The 22,944-nt window shown below is 36.1% G+C and overlaps 1 protein-coding gene across 1 annotated transcript in view; it reads right to left on the bottom strand.

The window, feature by feature from the left end:
* The window catches only part of Frem2 (FRAS1 related extracellular matrix 2), a 214,113-nt gene that overhangs the window by 182,239 nt on the left and 8,930 nt on the right, over nucleotides 1-22,944 (bottom strand). The window contains exon 2 of the mRNA XM_004874055.3: nucleotides 21,042-21,131. Within this exon, the coding sequence (XP_004874112.2) occupies nucleotides 21,042-21,131 (90 nt within the window). The remainder of the gene's footprint in view (nucleotides 1-21,041; nucleotides 21,132-22,944) is intronic.

The raw sequence follows: 22,944 nt of genomic DNA, 5'->3' as shown, positions 1-22,944 counted from the left end.
AAAATTAAATAAAAATTATTATAAAATACAATTCTTTCTCTAGAGCCTGCTTATACCCTGACTTAGTGAAGTTAGACTCACTTTGGACTTTCGACATTCAAACTGTAAGTCAATAAATTTGTATTGTTTTCAGTCACTACATTTGTGATAGTTTGTTGCAGCAACAATAGGAGATAAATATAACAATTGAGAAATTTGTTTGTTTTTAGTGTTACGGTTTAAATCCAAGACCTTGCATGTGCTTAGTGTGTGCTTCACCAATGAACTACACTCCCAGTCATAAGAAATGTATTTTAATTCTTTGAGTTTCATTTTCTTTCTAAGTAAAATTAGAAGAGAAATTATTGACTGCTTTTATAATAATCATATCTGTCAACTCAGGTAAATTGCTGGTCACATAGCAAATATTCAATACATAGTCTCCATCTCTTTCCTCCATTTTCTGACCCATGACCACCCTGACACCATAAATCTTGCAATTATGCCTACATTTAAAACTGGGGTATGTGACTAAGATAATTATTCAATAAATATTATTAGAATTATCTCTCAAAAGTAGTAGTGTAATTTTTTACAGTGAAAGGAAAAGAGATAAACTGGTAGAATAAGAGCTATTAGCAAATACTAAAGAAATACTGTTTATATACAGCTTATCATCAGAGGATGTGAAATGACTTCTGAGCTAGGAGACACTGTGAATAAGTATGTCAGGAATTCCAAGTCAAAAAGAGCATCATAAACTATACTTTCTGTCTGTTAATAATAAAAGGGAGATGAAGTGGTAAGGGGGTCTTGGTTTTATCAACTCTTAAAAGCAGCAAGAATGTAGCTCCATTCCACCTGTTAGCAGTGGAAGGCAGCTTGTATCTAAGTGGCTCCAAAATAGTATTTCACGCCTGAAGTAGGAATAGGAAAATTAGTAATGCTAATTAAAGTTACTTAAAGGCTCACCTCTTTAAAATATTTTCTTTAAAATGTTTGCAGTTGTTCAAATAACTTGTAGATATAATCACAAAGTGAACTACAAAGCACCACTGTAGATTTGTATTCATTGATGATCTGTAGATCACTGATTTAGAAAGATGTTTAAAAGGTACTATGAAATGTGAAAGCTAAGCTTTAGACCAGTATATGTTAAGTGGGGTCCTTTTTTTGGTAAAACACATGATGTGGAAAAAGACATAGTAAATGCTAATTGTGATTCTTCTGGGTTAGTGAGAATTTATATGTGATTATATATATATATATAAAACCATATTTGGAAATTCTCTAAGTATACATGCTTAGAAAGAAATTTATACTTGTATAAAGGAAAGACTTAAATGAATCTCATTGATGAAAACTCACTGTAATAATCTTGCAGGTAGTAAAACAGCAATGTATTAAAGGACAACATCCTTTTGTTTGTTTGTTTTTTGAGACAGGGTCTTCCTATGTAGTTCAGGCTGGCCTTGAACTCACTATGTAGCCCAGAGTAGCTTTGAACTTGCAGCAATCCTCCTGCTTTAGCTTCCTGAGTGCTGAGATTACAGGCATGTACCACCATGCCTGACAAAACATTCATTTTTATCAAGATAAGAGCTCAGCTGTTTTTAATCTGAAAGGTCATTTCTATAAGTGAAGCCTGAATCACAGAAACTCAGAATTAATATCTATCCCAGTCTCTTATCCTACCTAGAAATCAGTTCTTTCCCCCCTGGACCAAATTCAGGGCCTTGTACTCGCCAGGCAAGTGCGGCACCACTGAGCTACATCTCTGGCCCTAGAAATAAGTTTTAGTATCCTTGACAGTGGTTATTCAGTTTTTACCTGAATGCTAAAGACACAAAGATTATTATCACATAAAAACACTATTCAATATCAGGCAACACTAATTAGCAAGTTTTTGCTTCCCTCTTAGTCAATCCTATCTTGTTCTTTTTTTTTTGGGTACCGGGGATCGAACTTGGGATCTTGCGCTTGCGAGGCAGGCACCGGAACCACTGAGCTAAATCCCTGGCCCGATCCTATCTTGTTCTTACTTCCAGTCATTGTTCTTGGTCTCATATCAAGAGACTTACAGGTATTTTCACATGAACTCTCTAAAGCTAGATGGGAAAATATATTGGGAAAATACAGCAAATGAAACTAAATCAAATTTGCACAAGTGTGTGTGCACATGTGTGTATTCAAAGGACAAGAAAAAACAGGTAAGATTCTTGAGCCAACAAAGTGGAATTAAGTAGGAGGACAAAGAGTGAAGAAGAAAGACACAGAAGGTCCACACTGAGCCTATACTGTGCTGATGTTACAGAGCCTCAGGGATTTGTTACAAAGACCCTGAGAGCCCAAGCGAGGAGCTAGATGCAAGGTCATTAGAATTTTGCTTAAATACCTGTTCTTGAATGAAAACAGCAAAGCACACTGGTACAAACTGGCAGTGGAATGGATCACAGGAAAACAATAATAGGTGAGGTTATTTCTAATTAATAGATATATTGAGTGATTAGTAAAGCATCAAAGGGGTTTCTGTGGATATCTTATCCTGTGGAAGAAATAGGAATATGGCAGAACCTGCATTAAACTATCTTGGTAGATTTTTAAAAAAGACTTCATCATGAGTTCAGTTGTGTCTACTGCTTACAATAGGAAAACTTGGTCTAAGTAACACAGTCGCCATGGGTTAAACAACTACCTAACATGACAGAATCATGTTTTTCTAGACTGTTGCAGAAGAGTCCTGAATCACATCCAGTATATACATCATATACTCAAGCTCAGCTCCATTCATATGTAATTCTTTAACTCCAAGTCTCAGAAGCCTACATGATCAACCAATTCTTTTTCTAGAATCCCCAAATTAAAAGCTATAAGGTATCCATAGCACATGGTCTTCTATTTTATTTTTGACTAATGAGACTAATTTATTTTCCTTTAGATTTTTCTCTTGACTTTTGAAGTTACTCTACATACTACTTCACCAGGAAAGAGAAATCAGAAGTTCAGTTATATTCTGCATTTTTCATACCTTCACTCCACATATTATTTTTGACTTCTTAGGATGTGATACCTGGACACTAAGTGCTGGGCAAGGAGACCCAAACATGAATCAAACTGCTCTTGCAGTTGAGAAGATTCATAAACATAAACATGAGAGGTAGTTCCAGTACAGAGTGTACATTCAGGGCTGCTCTACCGACTATTAAAATACTGAGTATATCTCTATTGACTAATGAGTAAGCAAGCAAAACCTTTACTTAATACTTTGACAGAGTCAAGACTCAAGCCTAAAATGCCTAAAAGAGCTCAAATTGTTATTCAAGATACTAACACCTCTTGCTGGTCCTAAAGTATTAAATTGTACTTAACTAAACTTTGCATTCCAGTGAGTAAGTTTTATGACTTCATTCATATAGATACTGTATGTACAAGAATCTCATTCATTCTGTAAAGCTTAGAAATAGTCTAGATAGAAGTGCTTTAGTTCAGGAAAAGTTGAGAGTAGATTTAGATTACGAACAAGATCATTAATGACAAGGGCAACTTTCTACCTATTGATGATGCTATATGACACTTAATATAACAAAATTAAAGGTGAAGAGTTTTATGTAGTATCCTGTGCCAAATTATAGCCCATGGAAAAAATCTTGTAGTTTGTGAGTAGTAATGTGAGGAGTAATTTGTACCATTATATAGTATTTGTCAGTATTTTTAGAAATAAATATATATATATATATATATATAACATTTTATGTTGCATAGTATTTTAACAAGCTTATATATTAAAATGTTTATCTAATTATTTGTGCTTCACTTATATCACTTGGTGAGAAAATTACATAAATATGTATGTGTGTATGTGCATGAATATATCTATATACTCATATATATATAATATTTTACAATTGGCATGGAATTTAAATTATTATGTAAACCATGCCCCATGGGTGGAAGACACAACCCTGTGTCTCACACATTGGTCCCTGACTAATCCTGTGCCTGTGAAATCCACACCCTGTCCTTGGCCACCCACTGACTCTGAGATGACCCTGAACTTTGTTTTCCCTCAGCAAGGGGCAACAGAGGCACTGACAATTAACCATCCTGATCGTGGATGAGGCCAGTGCCTGGGAACTGAAGGAAGCCCAGAGGGCTGGCAGATCCAGGAAGAAATTACAGATCTGGCCAGGAGTGGTAGTCTCAAGTAAAACTCAGGGCTGTTGTAAACTGCAGAAACCTTGTGGGGTTTTACCCCTTCAAGGCAGGCTAGTACTGGAGAACACACCCAGCACAGCATCTGCCATATTGCCAGAAAATGATTAATCGGTGCTATTTTGGGAATGGGTTGATTGGTTAAGACTGAGCCACAAATCAACTACAGATCAATTCCATGTCAGGAGTTTTGATGTTACAATTCCATTATGACTGAGAGACACCCATGGGAGACAGCATGCTAGACATAGATCCCCTGAGAAGTTTAAGCCCAGGCCTAAAAGGACACAAGCCTTGCCCTTTGGTATGAGAAACCAGGCCTGGAGAGTATGGCTTTGAGAGGTGGCTGAATCTCAAAGTGCTGGTGTTAAGTCCAGCAGTCTGCCTGAACCCTCACCCTGCTGTCTACATACAGCAGAAATTTGTGGTCTGATTGTTTTCCCCAGCTACCGAAGTGAACATGCCTTGGCTTGCCCTGTTGTCATCATCTGGATTATATGGACAGAGGAACCTCTGGAGCAGAGGGGCACTTCACAAACCCACAGACTATAAAGCTAGGCAAAGAAAAATGTGGCTTGCCGGATTCCTAGACTGCAGGTCCTGGAAAGAAGTGATTCACTCAAAAATACAGAGAAAGGTTTGTTTTTTCTTCTTTGATTCAATTTCTTTCTTTCTTTATTCTCCACTGGTTTTGGGGGGGTTGAGATGCCTTCATATTTTTCCCACTTTTCTCTCTTTAACTTTTTTCCTTTTTGAGTTTCTTCTTTTTCCTTTATTTTGCTCTCTATTTTTCTTCATTCTTCTTTGTTAATTTCTATTACTTTTATCTAATACTAATCTTTTATCTAATTAATTTCCTTTTATTCCTCAATAGGATACTTTATCTCATTTATTTATTGCTCCTTCTCTCCTTTCTTTGATTAATTTTTCAAATTTTACATTTTTTACCCTCCAGTTCCATTCCCTCTATCTATACTAGCATAATAATTAAGCTTTATGGATCTTTATATAAGTAGTTAACTATATAACATTACTGTTGAATAGTGTTCTAGTGTTTGTTGAGGTATATTGCATTTAGTAGATAATTGCTGTATGTCAGTATTTGGTATGTTCTAGTGTTTATACTGTAATTATAGATTTTTTTCTATGGTTAAAGGCAGTATGTTATTGGTTCTTAGGGCATGCAAATATCCACTTTGTCTTTGATGTTATTATTGTTGTTATTTTATTGCTATTGGCAGGGTAGCATAGTTGTTGTCATTCATTGTTTTTTTTCATATGCCAATATCTGAATGCCTTGGCATCATTAACAACACTGTAGTTCATTCCTGAAGAACTGGGTGTTGAGCCAAAACATTACAAGTTTCTCTCCCAAATAAATGGAGGTGGTTGGAAATTGGGATAGAAGCGAATGCCTATACTTAACCATGCCCAGAGTTCATCACTGAAAAGCAGACACTAACTAAAGAGTTCTCCATGCTAGCCACAAGGTCTTCCACTGTGATCAACCCTCAAACCTCAGAGCATGCGAGTCCATGTACCACCACACATACACACACACACACACACACACACAAATCAAAAAAAAAAAAACCCCAGGAGAAATATGATAAAACAAGGCAACAAAATACCTCCCAAAACTCCCAAATCCCTCAAAGCTACTTCATAGGGAATTGACGTGGAGGAAATAAAAAAAAAAACACAACCCAATTATTGCAAAGGATAACAGAGGGTTTTGTGTTTTTAAAAGGCCAATAAGGTGTTCAGTGAGCTAAAAGATATAACTAAACAAATAATGGGTATAATAGTAAGATGAGCAAGTCTACAGAAGACACAAAAAGATAGGTAAGCTAAAGAAAATGATGAAAAACATTAACAACTAGTTTAGCAAAGAATTAGAGTTAATGAAAACATATCAAACAAATTCAAAAGATTAAAAATTGTATTGAAAGTATGGGCAGCAGAAGTAACAGAGTATCAGAACTAGAAGATAACTAGTTAGGGACTAGTTATTCAGCAATACCTTAAAAACAGCAAGAGAACATAAAAAATGGATCCTGCAGCAGCTGTATGACACAAAGAACACTAATCTAAGATTAAATGGAATTAGTAAAAAATCAGAAGGTTTAAAAATGCTATAAAAACCTGTTTACAAAAATAATAGCAGAAAACTTTCTAAATATGCTGAAAGAATTTAACATACAGATAAGAGAGACATACAGATCACCAGATAAGAATGATTGGAAAAGAACTTCTCCATGACACATGACAAACTCCCAGAAATCTGTCACAAAGACCATATTTTAAAAGCTGTTAGAGAAGAGCAACAAATTACTTAAAAAAGTAAACCTATTGGGGCCAGGGATTTAGCTCAGTGGTTCTGGTGCCTGCCTCACAAGCACAAGGTCCCAAGTTCGATTCCCTGTACCAAAAAAAAAAAAAGTAAACCTATTGGCCAGGGATTTAGCTCAGTGGTGCCGCCACCTGCCTCACCTCGTAAGCGCAAGGTCCTGAGTTCGATCCCCGGTACCCCCCCACCCCGCCGCCAAAGTAAAACTATTAAAATTGCAGCAGACTTCTCAACACAAATTTCAAGGCCAAAAGAGTTTGGAATGGAGTGTTTCAAGCTCTAAAAGAGAACAACTTCCAACTCAGACTGATATATACTGCAAAACTATCTTTCAAAATTAATGGAAAAATAAAGTATTTCCATGACAAAGAGCACCTAAAGAAATTCATGACCAGCAAACCAACACTCCAAAAACTTCTCAAGGATACCTTACAAAGAGAGAATGAAATCAACAATGCCAAAAGGTCTAATAGAATGAATACACCAAACAGGTGAGGAGTTAAGTAGAGAGGAAGAAAAAGGAATCAGCAACAAGAAAATAATGCAATGACAGGAATAAATCAATATCTTTCAGTAATAACTCCCAAAGTGAGTGGTCTCAGTTCTACAATGAAAAGACACAGACAGGCAGAATGGATGATAAAATCAAATGCAATGGTATGCTGAATACAATAAACACATTTACCGCCCCCCCGCCCTGAAATTCTTAGACTGAAAAATCAAAGGATGGAAAACAATATTCCATGCAACAGGATCCTATTGAAAACAAATAGAAGTAGTTATCCTATTTTCAGAAAAGATGAACTTCAAGGCAAAACTGGTCAGAAAAGGCAAACAAGTTCACTACATATTGCTTAAGAAAGAACAATTCATGAGGAAAAGAAAACAATTATGAACATATATGTACCTAACACCTTGCACCCAAATCCATAAAACAAACACTACTGAATGTCAAATGTCAGATAATCATCAGCACAATTATAGTAGAGGACCTCAATACTGCACTGTCACAAATAGACAAATCAACTAGACAAAAAAAATCAACAAATACCAGAGTTGAACTAAATCTTTGAGCCAATGGACTTATCTATAAAGTGTTCCACAGCACAATAATAGAATACAAATTCTTCTTAGCAAAACATGGAACATTCTCCAAAATAGACTGCAGACTAGCTAGTAAACATACTTAAATTAATGCCAAGAATCAAAATTATCCAATGCATATTATTATATTGTAGTAAAATGAAACTACAACCCAATGGCTGAAGAAACTATGCAAATGCACGGAAATTAAATAATACACTCCAGGAATAATCAGTGAGTCACAGAATAAGTTAGACAGTTCTAAGAATCAAACGATCATGCCATACAACATAGTAGATCTTATGGGTTACAATGAAAATACTCCTAAGAGGGAGGTTTATATCTGTGAATGTTCACTTAAGAAAAACAGAACTAACTAACCTAGTGCTCCACCTCAAGGTCCTAGAAAAACAAGTACAATCCAAATCAAAAGCTAGTACAAGGAAGAAAATTATAAATATCAGAGCAGAAATTAATGAAATTGAGACTAAAAAAATACAAAGTAACTAAATTAGACAGCTGGTTCTTTGCGAGAATAAACAAAATAGATAAACTCCAATAATATCAAAAAAGGAAAGAAATTAATGCAATTAGAAATCAAAAAGGTAAAATCACAATAGATGCCACCAAAATTGAGAAGATAATTAGCAATCACTTTGGAAATCCCGAGTAACTCAATAACAGGCATTGAAATTAAACCAGTAATAAAAAAGCTATCAATTAAGAAAAGTCCAGGTCCCAAAGGGATTCACTTCTAAATTCTACAGGAACTTTAGGGAAGATATAATGCCTATGAGCTTCAAGCTCTTTAATGAAATTGAAAGGGAAGGAGTATTCCCAAACCATTTCTTTGGAAGCTAACATTACCCTGCTTCCAAAACCAGAACAGGACTCTATTGAAAAAGTCTCTCTAAATAAACATAGACATAAAAATCCTCAACCAGATATTAGCAAACACAATGCAACAAATCATACAAAGATTCTACATTATGGACTATGTGGGCTTCATTCCAAGGATGCAAATATGGTTCAACATACACAAATCAATAAATGTAATATATTACATAAATATAAAAAAGGACAAAAATCATGTGATCATCTCAATAGACATAGAAAGAAATCTTTGACAAAATCCAACATTTATTCATGATAAAAACCCTAAAGAACATAGGTATAGTAGGACCTTATTTCAATCTGATAAGATCTGTTTATGGCAAACCTACTGCCAACATCATGTTAAATGGGAAAAATGTGAAAGTTTTCCCTCTAAAATCATAAAAAAGACAAGGATATCTGCCACCACTGTTCGATATAGTTCTTCAAATATTAGCCAGAGCAATCAAGCAAGAGAAAGAAATAAAAGAAACATGTGTAAGAAGGGAACAAGTAAAATTGTCATTATGCAGATGGCATGATACTCTACATAGAAGACCTACAAAATTCCACCGAGAGACTCCTAGAATTAATAACCAAATTTAATAGCATAGTAGGATACAAAGTCAACACATGAAAATCAGTAGTGTTCCTGTACACCAATAATAAAATCACTGAGAAAAAATTATGGAAATAATACCTTTCATGATCATTTTTCATCAAGAAAAATGAAATACTTACAGAAATGTACCAAATCAAAGCAGTAAAAGACCTCTACAATGAAAACTACATATTCTGTAAAAAGAGATTTAAGATGTCATCAGAAAATGAAATGATATCCCCTGCTCCTGGATAAGCAGAACCAGTATCATCAAAATGGCCATACTTCCAAAACTAATATATAGATTTAATGCAATATCAATCAAAATACCACAGCATTCCTCACAGATTTAGAGAAAGCAATCCTAAAAGTGATATAGAATCAGAAGAGGCCCAGAAAAGGAAAAGCAATCCTGGGTAACAAGATCAATCCTGGACATGTCACAATCCTGGACTTGAAGTTATATCACAAAGCTATAGTGATAAAAACAACATGGCAGGAAAACTAGTTATCTACATGCTGAAGATTGAATCTAGACCCATATATCTCCCCATATGCTAAACTAAAATAAAAATGGGTCAACAATCTAAATATTAAAACAGAAACACTTAATTTGCTGGAAGACAATACAGACAAGACTCTTGAAGACAAAGACATAGGCAATGACTTTGGGAACAGAATCCCAGCTGCACAAGAAATAATACTAAGATTCAAGAAATGGGATTATATCCAGCTAAAAAGCTGCTGCATAGGAAAGGAAATCACCAACAGAATGAAGAGACAACCCACAGAATGGCAAATAATTTTTGCCAGCTACTAATCAGACAAAGGACTAATATCTAGAATATATAAAGAACTGAAAACAATTAGATTCCCCAGATTTAGCAACCTAACCTGAAATGAATAGGCACTTCTCAGATGAAGAAATACACATGGCCAGTAGATACATGAAAAAATATTCAACCTCACTGGCCATTCAAGAAATGCAAATTAAAACAACACTGAGATTTCATCTTACTCCAGAAAGAATGGCTATACTTAAGAAATCAACAAACAACAAATGCTGGCAAGGCTGTGGGGAAAAAGAACCCTTCTCCATTGCTGATGGGAGTGTAAATTAGTACAACCACTATGGAACTCAATATGGAGATTCCTCATAAAACTAAAGCTAGAAATTCCATTTAACCCAACTGTTACCTTTCTATGTATCTTTCCAGAAGAGTTAAAAACATCACATTACAGTTATACATGCATGCCCATGTTTATAGCAGCACAATTCATAATAGTTAAATCTTGGAAATAGCTCATATGTCCATCAATAGATGAATGGATAAAGAAAATGTGGTATTTACACACAATGGAGCACTACTCTGCCATAGAAGAGCCATTTGTAGTACAATGGATGTACCTTGAGAACATAATGTTAAGTGAAGTAATTCAGACACACAAGCTTAAATGTTGAGTGGGTTCTCTTACATGAGAAAGTCACAACAGTATATAAATAAAGAACAAACTAGAAGACAGTTGACAGGAAATAGAGAGATATATCTTTTGCAAATAGGAGGGGGACCAAAAGATGAAGGGAGGGATGAGAAGGCCAGGGAAGGGGGCGAAAAGAAGAATTAAGGTGTGTTATGTACATGTACCAACTACTCAAGAGGAATGTAATCATTATGTACTGCAAACATGTACTAATGAAAAATAAAAGTTGGTAAAAATTGTTCTATAAATCAATATATTGCTATAGAAATGAATACTTTGAATACCGCCTGTAGATTCAATATGAGTAGTTACAGGCACACAGGGGAAAGTAATATCTGATTCTAATAACAGGAGTAGAAAGGGTAAAAGATATTCAAGAAGAAAGGTAAAGCAAGGCTCAGGACGTAACACAGCATGTGCAGGCATTTTGAGTAAACATTGCGGATGCATAGCCTGGTTGTGCATCAAGAAGCGTCTGTCTTTCACACCATCCTAACAAGGGGATCCGTGAGAGTTGGAAAGTAAAGACTGCAGCACATTTTCACTTTAGAAAAGTAACTATTACAGCAGAAGGGAGGAAAGGTTTTTAAAAGATAATTTAAAAATCACATTTATATTTTTACGTAACTAGTAAAGAAGCTATATATGGAATGGGAGAAACAACAAGAGTCAAAGAGAGTCTTTAGGAGAACTGCATTAGAGCAATGTATTCCTTCCCTCAATATTTATTTATTTATTATTATTATTATTTGGGGAGGAGGTTTAGAAGGGTATCACTATGTAGTTCAAGCTGGCTCTGCACTCACTATGTAGCCCAGACTGGCCTTTAACTCCTGCCTCAGCCTCCTGAGTGCTGGGATTACAGATGTGTACCACCAAACCAGCCTGTAATATTTATTTATTGAATAAATTTAAGTACCTCTCTTGAACTGTTCTCCACACACTGTTTCCAGTGTTTGCAACTCATTCCTCTCACAATTACACAGGTGGAGCTGGAAGCAGCACGTGGCACACTACCAAGATACAAGGTTAAACCTTTCTGTACCAAAGAGTAGAGCAGAAGACCGAGGGGCAGCCGCTTTGGCTCTCACCTGAGCAATGAAGTCAGAGCTCTCCCGGAACAAAACCAGAAGAACTATGTCCTGACTTTCTCCCTGAAAGGTGTCACAAAGCCTGTTACTTTCCAAGCTTACCTGGAAATTAACTTGAAGAATAAACAACAGTTCTAAATTGAGAACCAATCATAACTACATCATTATTCTGTTCATCATTTTCCTGTAATTTATTTGTGCCAACAACACTTAATATTCTTGGCGCAGAGTAAATCTTATATTAAGTGGTAATTAGTCTCATTCTGGATACTTCTCTCCTAGAAATAATGTAAGAATTCTAAATGTAAACCATTTGATGGAATACTGCTTCCTTAGCATGATATTTATTCCCTCAACAAAAATTCTTATAGACAGATAGCTGATAATTGATTTTTTATTAAGAGTAGAACCAGATTAATAAATTAATAATTTTAATAAATGCAACTAGACATTCTAAAATAGAATGTTAAGGAAAACAATCTTTTCTCATTTACATAAACTTTTTTCACTGCAAGGAAATCAGTCTACACTTTGGAAGCAAGAACAAAAGCACCACACTTTATGTGTACATGTGTGGTTCACTCACTCAATAATCATTCAAAAAGTTAGCTAGCAGAAATCTCATTTTTCCTTATTTGCAATTAGGATTAAGTAAGACAAACTCTTGAAATATAACAGAAAGATACATGGTTTTAATCTTTATCAAGTAGAAAGTTAATATTATAAATAAAATTCATTAGTTATAATTTGTACATCAGATTTTCTTTCAAGAGTTTAAAAAGTAAGTAGTTTTCCTTTAATCTCACAGGAAAACAAATTTCACATTTTCATTACATAGAACCAAGAAGTACCTGTTAAATACTCATTCCTCCGATTAACATTGGCTTTTCAAGGAACATGCACACATACACACAGCACTAATTTTTCAATAACCTCACAGAGAATTTCAAAGTAAATGCTTTCAGTGTTTAAATTTATAAATATTCTTAAAAGTACATTTATTTAATTGTTTTTTTCTTTACAATAGTCACCAGGTGAGGCATCTCCCCACCGTGGTGACTACATCATTCTAATTATACTAAGCATAGTTAGGTGATTTCAAGATGTGAATAAACGTGCCATTTCATCATTGTCTCCAGCTTTTTGGGACTCTGTGCATTAGAGATTTTCAAACAAAACTATCCTTTGAACCTCACATTTGCTAAACCCAGATATTTTGGAGTGCTATGTTTTGATAAGATCAGGGTTACTAACTTTAACTTCCAAGCCTATAAAATTTATACTTCCAGCCTTTGGGGAAGGGAAATAAAACATGTAAGTTGAGCTCAAGAGATACAGGGTTTTTGTATTTGTTATTTTTCACAGGGAAAACTCCTTATTAATATTTTTAGTGAAAATTTTTGTTATGCTACTTACAACTTACAAAATGATATTAGAAGCATGTGTAGCCTTTAAAATTCATGTAACAGAGAAGTTCAAAGCCTCAGCAGTTCTCATCACTGTAGTCACCCCATCTCTTCTCCCCAACAAATAGACAAACCGTGTTGACAGCTGCTATGAAAAAGACAGGGGAAAGGAAGAAGGAAGTAGGTAGGATAAGGGAAAAAATTGTAATCCCAGCACTCTGGGAGGTTGAGCAGGATGATAACAAGTTCAAACCCAGACCAGGCAACTTAGTGATTTGGGTAAACACTGTTTCAAAATAAAAAACAGATTTTAAAAATAGGTCTAGGAATGTAGCTTACTGTAAAGGCTCTGGGTTAAACCCCCACTACTGGAAAGGAAGAAAGAAGGAGAGAGGGAAGGAGGAAGGAAGAAAAGGAGGGGAAGGAAGAGGGAAAAAAGAGTTACAGAGAGAGAGACACACACACAGAGGGAGAGAGATGGAGAGAGACAGAGTCAGAGAAACAGAGAGGGAGACAAAGAGGAGAAAAAGAAGGGGAAGGAGAAGAAGAATAAACAATGAGAAGACAAGATAATATGAAGGGAAAAGAAAGACACTCTGAAGCCTCAGAGGTGTAGCAGGAATACCAGTGGCAGCTCCCTGCAGGGTCTTTCCTGACAGGAACCATGCTGCACGAATGATCTTATTTCCATGCATTATCTTACTTGGTCTTCAAAAGAATTCTGTAGGTAGGTACTATTATGTGCATTTCACAAATGAAGTGGAGGCTAGGAAAGTTCCAGTCACTTGGCTCAGGCACACATCAGCAATCATGGCCAGGGACAGAGCCTGTGTTTGTTCCAATTCTGACTCCAAAGACTGTGTTCCTAATTATGATGTAAGGGAAGATAAGCAAGGTCAGAGGCTGACCTTCCTCTATACACATTTCAAAGAAATAAGGTGCCTCATAATTGATATCTTCAAAATGCCCTCTTAATATCCTCCTCTAGATCTATGCTTATGACTTCACTCTTTCTCATTTTAGTAAGTAGCACCATCATTCTCTGAAGGACATGAAACCCAGAAACATGCTTACTTCTCCTTTTTCCTTACCTTACAATCCAATCCATAAATAAGTCCTAAATACTAAGAAGCAAAATTCTACCACACCTACACTCTCCTTTCTATATCATGCCTATGTTACTGGATTAGTGTCAGATTAGTCTTCCTCTTTCCTCTTAATGCCCTTCCATGAATTCTCTACAGCTTTATTAATCATCCTAAAACACAAACCACAACATGTTATTCCCTAGCTTTAGATCAATTTGGTGGGCTTTCTTTTCACATAGAACAGATCAAAGTCACACCCTTGGTTGTACAGGCTCTGTACATCTGGTTGGTCCAGCTCTCCAGTCTCATCTTATGCCACTCTCTGGGATGTGCACTGAGCCCCAGGCATACTGGTGCTCTTCTCATGACCCAAACCAAGCACCTGCTCTGCACATGCTTCTCCTTCCTGCAATATCTCTTCTTCCCTTCTGCCTGTGGCAGCTACATCTTATTGTAAGTCTAAGTAAATCTCACCTTTCAAAAGCATTTCTTGAGAGCTATAATTTTTATATTATGATTTCTATAATAGAAACTTTATATTATAGCCTCTCGTGTACTTTAAACAACAGTGTATAAATGTTTTGTCTATTGCTTTATCCTCAGGAAAAATCCCAAGTCAAAGATCGTAAGTGTTGTATTTATCATTGTCTTCCCAGATCCCTATGAACACCAGTTATGGCTTGTGTCTAGATGTGCCCAAAAAAGCCTCACACGGTCATAGGTCGGGCTTTTCAAAGTTGGCTGGATCTAGAGTGTGTTATGTGGGGATCAAGGGTGTGTGATTACTAAATTAGTCCTCGGATTGGTTTGTCATAGTCCTGGGAGTGAATAATGGCAAAGCCTTCTTTGGGTGTGAGTGATAAGCTAAGGGCAGGTAGCCTGGACAGCATATAAGGGCCGAAAGAGGGCTGCTGTGGCTTACTGCTGGTGCTTCTTGGCTACTTCACTGCCTTCTGCCTTCCATGAACCGTTTCTCCTCTGCCATGACTTTCTGCCATGACTTTCTGCCATGCCACCCTGCCTTGGAGGCAGCCAGCTCTGAACTGAAACCACCACAAACTGTGAGCTAAATACACCTTTCCTCCTTTAACTTTGGGTGTTGGGTATTTTGTCTTAGCAATGAGAAAAGTAACTAAAACAACAACTGTAACAAAGTAGGTGCTCCAAGAAATATGTGTTACATAATTCAGTAAATAAATGAATATGGAATCTCTTTTTAGCAAATAAATTTCACCATAGAACCTTATGTTAAATCATATTCTGGTTCTCTTTGCATTCTCAATGGTTCCAGGAATGATAGAATAATGCCAATTCCAACTGTGACCTTGCCCACTGAAAACCATCTTCTGTTTCTTCCACCGACCCAGATGCAACTTAAAGACAAAGAATGGGATATTAATGAATTGTGTAATACATACCACAAATAAATATTTGATTTGAGATTATATTTATTCTAATCACCTGTGAAAAATTTGTTTAGATTTTAAAGGGTGACCACCATTTGTTCTGAGCCTAAGTGCAGAGTCATATTTATTCTCTAGACATGGTCTTGATAAGAATTCATACTCACCCAAAGACTTGACAATTTAAGAAAAGTGTCCTCTGAACTAAAGCCAATATAAATAGTGTATTCAGATGACACACAATTTTTTGGTGAACCTAGAGAATAATAACTAATAAAGTTTAGTGTGTAGTACTTTTTAATCTCAGAGAAAATCTTCTTTCATGGACACAACAGGTTTATTAATAGAATCATGTTTTAAAGGCAAAGATTCAGCACAGAGAGATGACTTGAACTATTCTGAACTGCTGGATGAGAAAAGGGAGGCTCACAAACATTTAGCCAGAGTAGCCAACTCTCCCTCCCAGGATCGGTGTTCTGGTAGACCTTTTGGACTCGTATAGACCAAAATATTTGTCCGAGTGCCTGAAATCATCTCAAGTTCTTATTATAGCTCTCTTAGGGATTGCCATCCTTCCTCTGGTTCTCATGTCACTCGCAATTAATTTTATTGTCAGGAATGTTTGCTTTTTTCTCTAAGCTGAATTCATCTATAAAATCTTTTAACATTTGTGCTCAGACCTCATTTTTCTATTTACTATTCTTACATATATTTTTCCAGCCCTAGAATTAAGTTCAAGCTAATTATCTGTAATTACTTTGCCCAGAGCCCTGAAGTTACTGGTCTTACTCAAGCTAAAACTTGCATTTCTTATATCTAGGATGAAGGGCTTCCAGGGGTCTCTTTTTGTCTGAGTATTTAATTGTCAAATAGGGAATAAAAATTTGAAAGCTCTGACCTTAATTGACATTTCATAGATAGAAATGACTTTGCAGATTTTTCTACTATGTCAAGATGCTATTAATATCTTTCAATGGCACATGAATTGAGGATCTTGGTGGATGGGAAATTGGGCACCAAAAGGCACAATCAAACACAGCAACAAAAAAAATGTCAGGCTGTGGACCAGATACACTGTAATGGTCAATGCAGATACGTGTGCTGCCCCAGTTCCAATGCCAAGGCTAGCAGGTAGAACTCACTTAGACTTCATGGCCATGCCATATGAGAGTTCAAATGAGGAACCAGCAGACCAGTGTTCATAATGAAGAAAAAAGTAAGGCTCCTCTTACTCCGTGTATCAAGCCGACGATCACATATCCCAACTCTTGCTTCCGCCCATCAAGAAACACACTGGGAATGAAGGGCAGAGCTCAGAGATAGAGCGCTTGCCTAGCATGCATGTGGGGCTGGGTTCAACCCATGGAACTACACACACACACACACACACACACACACACAAATCCACATATATACACACACACAAATATACTTCTTGGATCAAGCGCAGAGGACTTGAGACTTTAACAAAACCAATACAAGTTTACATAATACTTTTTAAAAAGGGCTGAGGATGATTTATGCTAATATAGCTTTCTATTTATCTGTCTTAATGTTGTCTCATATCTTACTAGAAAAAAAGCCGGGCATAACAAAATTTTTAAATACTTATGGTAGTTTTTCTGGCTTTAAAATTTCAGTAACTTACATAAAGTGTTTCTTTGTTTTTAAATTTTAAATTGTATAGTTGTTTATGTAAAATACTGACAACTTTTTCCTGAAAAGAATTTTTTAAGAATAACATGAGCTGCACACTGGTGGTTACTGTGAATCTTTTCAATCTTAAGTATATTTCACTTAAGATTTCAAAGGAATTTTTACAGCAGTTAGCTCCATGTGTTTATAAATATAAAAGCTTTACTAAAAATCTTTCTTGGTGCCACAGGGATTTAAACTAAAGCTAGGATAAGAGAATGTTCTAAAGGAATTCAAAGGGTCTAAAATTGTTTATAGAAATTTTTCTTAGAATATTATTTAATTGATCCTTCTGTTAAAATGGATGTCCGGTGTGGTGGTGCACGCCTATAATCCTAGCCCTCTGGGAGGCTGAGGCAGAAGGATTGCAAGTACAAGACCAGCCTGAACAACTTTACAACTTAGTGAGGGCCTGTCTCAAAACATAAAAGAAAAGGCTGAAGATGAGGCTCAGTGTGAAGGCCCTGGGTTCAGTCCTGAGCACACACACACACACACACACACACACACTCACCCAAAAGGAAGTTTTTCCTCCTAATTATTCCTTCAGTCTTTTTAATATTTGTTAAGTACATGCCATGTGCTCCACCCTAAGTGGGCACTGAGGTACAAAGATTAATGACCTCCTTTTGATGTGAAGGAGTTCCTTTCCTACTAACGGAAGTCTTCACATTAACAAGTAATCATAATATGACATTCTTGATGTAAATAAATTTAGGAATAGGAGCAGAGAGAAGGGTATGACTGACTTCCTTATCAGGATAGGATGAAACTTAGAGAGGAAATGACATTTGAGCTGGGGCCTGAGGAGTAATTAACCAGCTTTAGGGTTGAGAGGGGGGACATACCTGGGGAAGCTCTGTCAGCCTAGCTCTCACATCTCAGCAAAGTATTACAGGAGCTCCTTAGAAAGAAAACTACAAAGGAGCCAGAACAGCACTTTCATGTTAGAATACATTACAGAAAAACTATAGAGTTGAATGCTGAGAAGAAATCAGATAAGCATATATTCGACTCTAAAGGGGATAAACGAATAAATGTTTTCTTTCTTCCAACAAAATTGCAGAGTACTAGATCCAGAGTTAGAGTTCAAAGACGCAATCATCACACAGGATGTATTTCCCACATCTGCAGTATTATTATATGGTGCGTTACCCTCATGAAGATATAAAGGGTGAAATAAGAAAAAATGGAAGACACGTTATCTAAATCCCTAAGTGACTGCCTCCGGACTTGTATACCCAAGCTCATTAGGTAGATAACTGAAATTCAGTCCCAAGCTTCAGAGTTTGACTTTATAGATTATACCTATCCACTCACATATGTCTGTTGGCCTCAGAATGCCTAGGCCAATGGACTATTCTGACGTAACATTTTCACGCCCTTCCATAACATTCTAGTAAACATATTTCATGGCTAAATAATCATTTTCAGAACTACAATCTGATTCCAAGGACAATAGTACAAAATCAAGGAAAGTATGGCCTTTAAAGTACTTTAAAATAAAAATTGTCAACCCAGAATACACAATTTCTGTATCCTTTGTCTGCAGATCTTATTCTGACTTCATTCTTATCAAGCACTCTTAAAAACTTAGTCTGGAGAACCCAGAGAAATTCAAGAGTTTTCCTTCATCTTATGTCAATCTTAAACAAGAAGTTGTCAGTTATCACTGTTTGGGGGAAGAATCTTGGTGCTTGGTTGTGCAACTTGAAGGAGACACATCAGGGATGATTTCAGGGTATACTGACTAGCATTGTTTAAGGTAGATGATAATAAATCACTACTGCTAATACTTATAATATAATGCAAAAAAGCCCCCAAAAGGAATTAGGTTAAATCAAATTTCAGATGTATATGTGGCTTTTCCCCCTCAGTCTTGCAGGTTTATTCTTTCAAAAGGAAGTTTTCTTATATCACAGAAGTTCATAACAGTTTGCCAGAATCTGCATGAGCCCTGTAGCAATGCTATGCTTGTAGAAAAGAAGAGGATAAAGAAGAGTATCTCTGGAATTTTTCTTTCCAAGTGAAACTGAAGCTCTAAAAAAGCTCCTGATATGCTTTCATTCCTGCTTCCATAAAGACACAGATAATCTTTATAGGCCCCACCACATTTTCAGCACTTCCAAAAATAAGCCAGACCTAATCACCTAGTCATTCCCCATTTAATATTTTGAAATATGATACTATATTATATTTTACAACTTTTGAATGTAGATCAAAATTTTAAAGTAACTGTTACCAAACTACCCAACTAAGAATGTGAAGAATGGTAGAATAATAGTGTGTTGTATGTTTGGATGGATGGATAGATAGACGGGAAAAAATAAAATTTTAAATGTGTAGTCTTTAATATTTTAGAATAATAGTAGCCATCAGAATTTGAATTTGTTTTGTAAACTTAAAAATTATTTTGCTATAGAGATTTATTCAGTCATTCTATTAGATAAACCTGGTGTCTTGAACCAATAACTGACTACTTCAGGATCTTATTATATCCTTTATTTAAGTAGAATTTCTCCTTTGTGTAGCAAGATTGAACAAATGAATTTTTTTATGTTGGTTTCTTTCTTAGAACTTTGTTCCTTGCTAAGATTCCTTTTATCATTATACAGAATCCTAAACTATGACTTGATTACTTTCAAAGTAAAGACATTAGCTGAAGTGAGCCTCTGATTTTTGGTAGGAAACAAATAGTTGAGCCCAAGTTGAAACATTTTTTTGCCTCTCTGGCACCCAGCCCCTGGATGTCATTTTTAAGAACTGTGATCATGTTGTGTCCAGTGATATTTTAAACAAATGCTATTTAATGCTTCAATGAATGCAGAGGATAAAGATGCAATTTTTTTGAGATGAATGACATAATAGAGAGTGATTTTTCTTTTTAAAGTTATCCTAAGGAAACAGAAAACTGAGTCTGAATCTTCTGACTTCTCCCTTTTCTCTCACATGTGCCCTTTGTTTTCTGTGTCCTTTTCACATAATATAAGTATATGGTGAGGATCTTTTGTTTCCTTGAGGGCACACAAGAACAAAAACATCTTTATAATCAACCCAGAAGTGACCAGTTTTTCTCCAAGTCTACAGGGTTCAGAATAAGAGCCGTGAAGAGCTGGCAGTAATTTGGGGGGAATAATGTTAACACCATTGCGCAGGAGACTTGGATGGAGAGTCGGATTCCACTTTCTAAGTATTTTTCAGACTCTACCAAGGAACATTTGCAGCTAGACTAAAACTCATAATCCTCTAAACTAAGAAAATCATTAGACATCTTGAGATGGGCAAGAAAAAAACAGACCTTCATTTAGCACTGAGTCACTCGTGAGTTCAACAACTTACCCATTAGCATTAGTTCACATCAAAGTCATTTCCAGATCAGAAAAAGGTAGCCCGCTGGGCAGACACACCCAGGTGAGCACATGGCCCTGTGTGGAGCTAGGCTGAATCTCACATTTTCTGACACCTCAAGAAGTCAACCTGATGCAGGTCGTAATCTGCAGAACTGGATTTGACAATCTTATTTATACAGATGTGTTTGTTTAGTGCTTACAAATCATAAGACACAAAATAACTAGAATATTTATCTACGGTTGTTACAGAGTAAGACTGTGTCAGACTGGAACCATAAAGTTTTCTATAGCAAATGTCCTATTCTTCTCTGTATGTATTCAGATAAGCATAAAATAATACTTGATGAAGATTCCTTATAAAAATGTCAAAGAGCAACCAAGAAATTTCTCTCTCCTGTGTCCCATTACCAGGAGAGTAGAATACTTACCACCGTCTTCAACTGTAAAACGGAACATGTCACTTGTGGCATTGGCCCCCTCTTTCAAGACATAGCATATTTTCATGTCATCAATGTCAGCTAGAAAATAACCAAAAAACCCCAAGATTAATTACTAGAGCAAAATAGATGACTCGTTCCTTATGGACCATTCTAATGGGTATTATTTTTCTGTAAGTCTATTTAAATCTTCTAAGGAGAACAGTGCTATCTTATTTCTCAGATATCTAAGCCCCTTGATTTCAGCTGTCCCACAGAAATCAGATCCCTTACACAGATAGAGTACAAGACTTAGGTTATAATAATACCAAGGTGTTGCCCCTCCCAGTGGTATTTGCATGTTCATGTACCAAAGGAATAACTCCCTAAATATGGAATGTCAGACACCATGACAGGTGGAAAGAAAGATATTTTGGGGCATGGCAGATTTCCTGGCCCTCTTGAAATCACATCCTTTCCCTCCCTGTAGGACTGGGCCTCAGAAGAAAGAGGCTTTGCCTCCCCATACTGGCTCACTTTTCTTACCATTTTTATTGTGGCAGGCTGTTTTTAAGCTCTCCAGAATTTGAAAGGAAAAAATCCAGGAGTTATTTTCTCATTCCACAGATTAAAATAACTATGATGACTTAATATGGGGAGAATTTAAAGCAACAACAATAACAACAAAAGCCTAATGAAAATGAAAAACTGTATTCCTAGTAGAAAGTTATCCTTCCTCAGAAATGATCTTCATGTTACCTCCTACTCTATCAAATTTGCTTGCATGAATTTTTTTTCATTACTAAGGCACAAATTTTAAAATTTATTCATCCATTTCCCCTCCTAAAGACAAGACAATATAACAGATAATCATTTTGCTCTGTGATACACCCAACAGATCATTACTGTATTTGATCTGGGCCTATCAGTGAGCTTCCAGGGTTACAGAAAATCAGATCCTAGCTAAAAATAGCTTCAATGTGGTATGTGATATTTACTTCTCTCAATGTATTTTATGGTTTTTTAAAATGTCTTGAAAGCTCTGCTGAGTTCATGCTATGCTGGTCAAAGGCAGCTATATAAGACAGTGACTCTGAAAGAATTACCTAAAGTGAGGCAAGTATTAGGATCAACAAATTACTCCATGAATTCCTATAGTTCCACTTCATAGCTGTGAAGTGTATCCTCTATCCTCTCTTTGAAAGGTGACTTACAACCAGGAATGCCCAGGGAGGGGAAAATCTGACTTTCTATTTAATAGTGCTTTCTTTTTAATAGAGGTTATTGGAAGTGAAATAAGTCCAAGATGTTTTGTTCTCATCTAGAACTTCACTTTTCTCTACTATAATTCCCCCCAGTTACTGTCTAGTGTCATTTTTTTACCTTTCTGTACAGCTATCTTCCAAGGAGATTAAAACCTTTCATTTTTCTCTTAATCTTGACTTCTCACAATTCTTTTCTCAAAGTCTTATAATAAGTATAAGCTCAAATGTTTCTTATGAGGAAATGAAGGCGTGGTCTGGTAGACCACACTGGCATCTCTACCTTCAGGTGCCTGGATTTTGCAGCGGTAAGGAGTGAAAGGCCCTGCACAGCTCTTTGACTGTTTACTCTTCACAGTAAGTGAGGAAGCAGACCCTGCTGACTATACATCCCCACCTTAGGGATGATGACCTCAGGCCAAGTGTAAAACTCTCTTTTCCAATGCTCTCACCTTTTCTTAAGATTTAAGAAAATCTAAAAGCTGTACTAGGAGGTAAGAAAAACCTGTTCAATATTCCCAACATATGTATTAGTATTTTCTAAATAAAAATGTAATATTTAGGAGACATTTTCATTGAAATAACTTATAGCCTCGAAACTGATTTTTAAGAACTTGTTTTCATAAGTTGGAGAAAACCTGAATGCAATTACA

Source organism: Heterocephalus glaber, unplaced genomic scaffold (assembly GCF_053883595.1).
Source record: "Heterocephalus glaber isolate CG9 unplaced genomic scaffold, H.glaber_assembly_v1.0 deba00001720, whole genome shotgun sequence".
In the NCBI taxonomy this organism is placed as follows: Eukaryota; Metazoa; Chordata; class Mammalia; order Rodentia; family Bathyergidae; genus Heterocephalus; species Heterocephalus glaber.
Note: the sequence above shows the minus strand (reverse complement) of the source record. Positions and strands in the feature narration are given on the sequence as shown.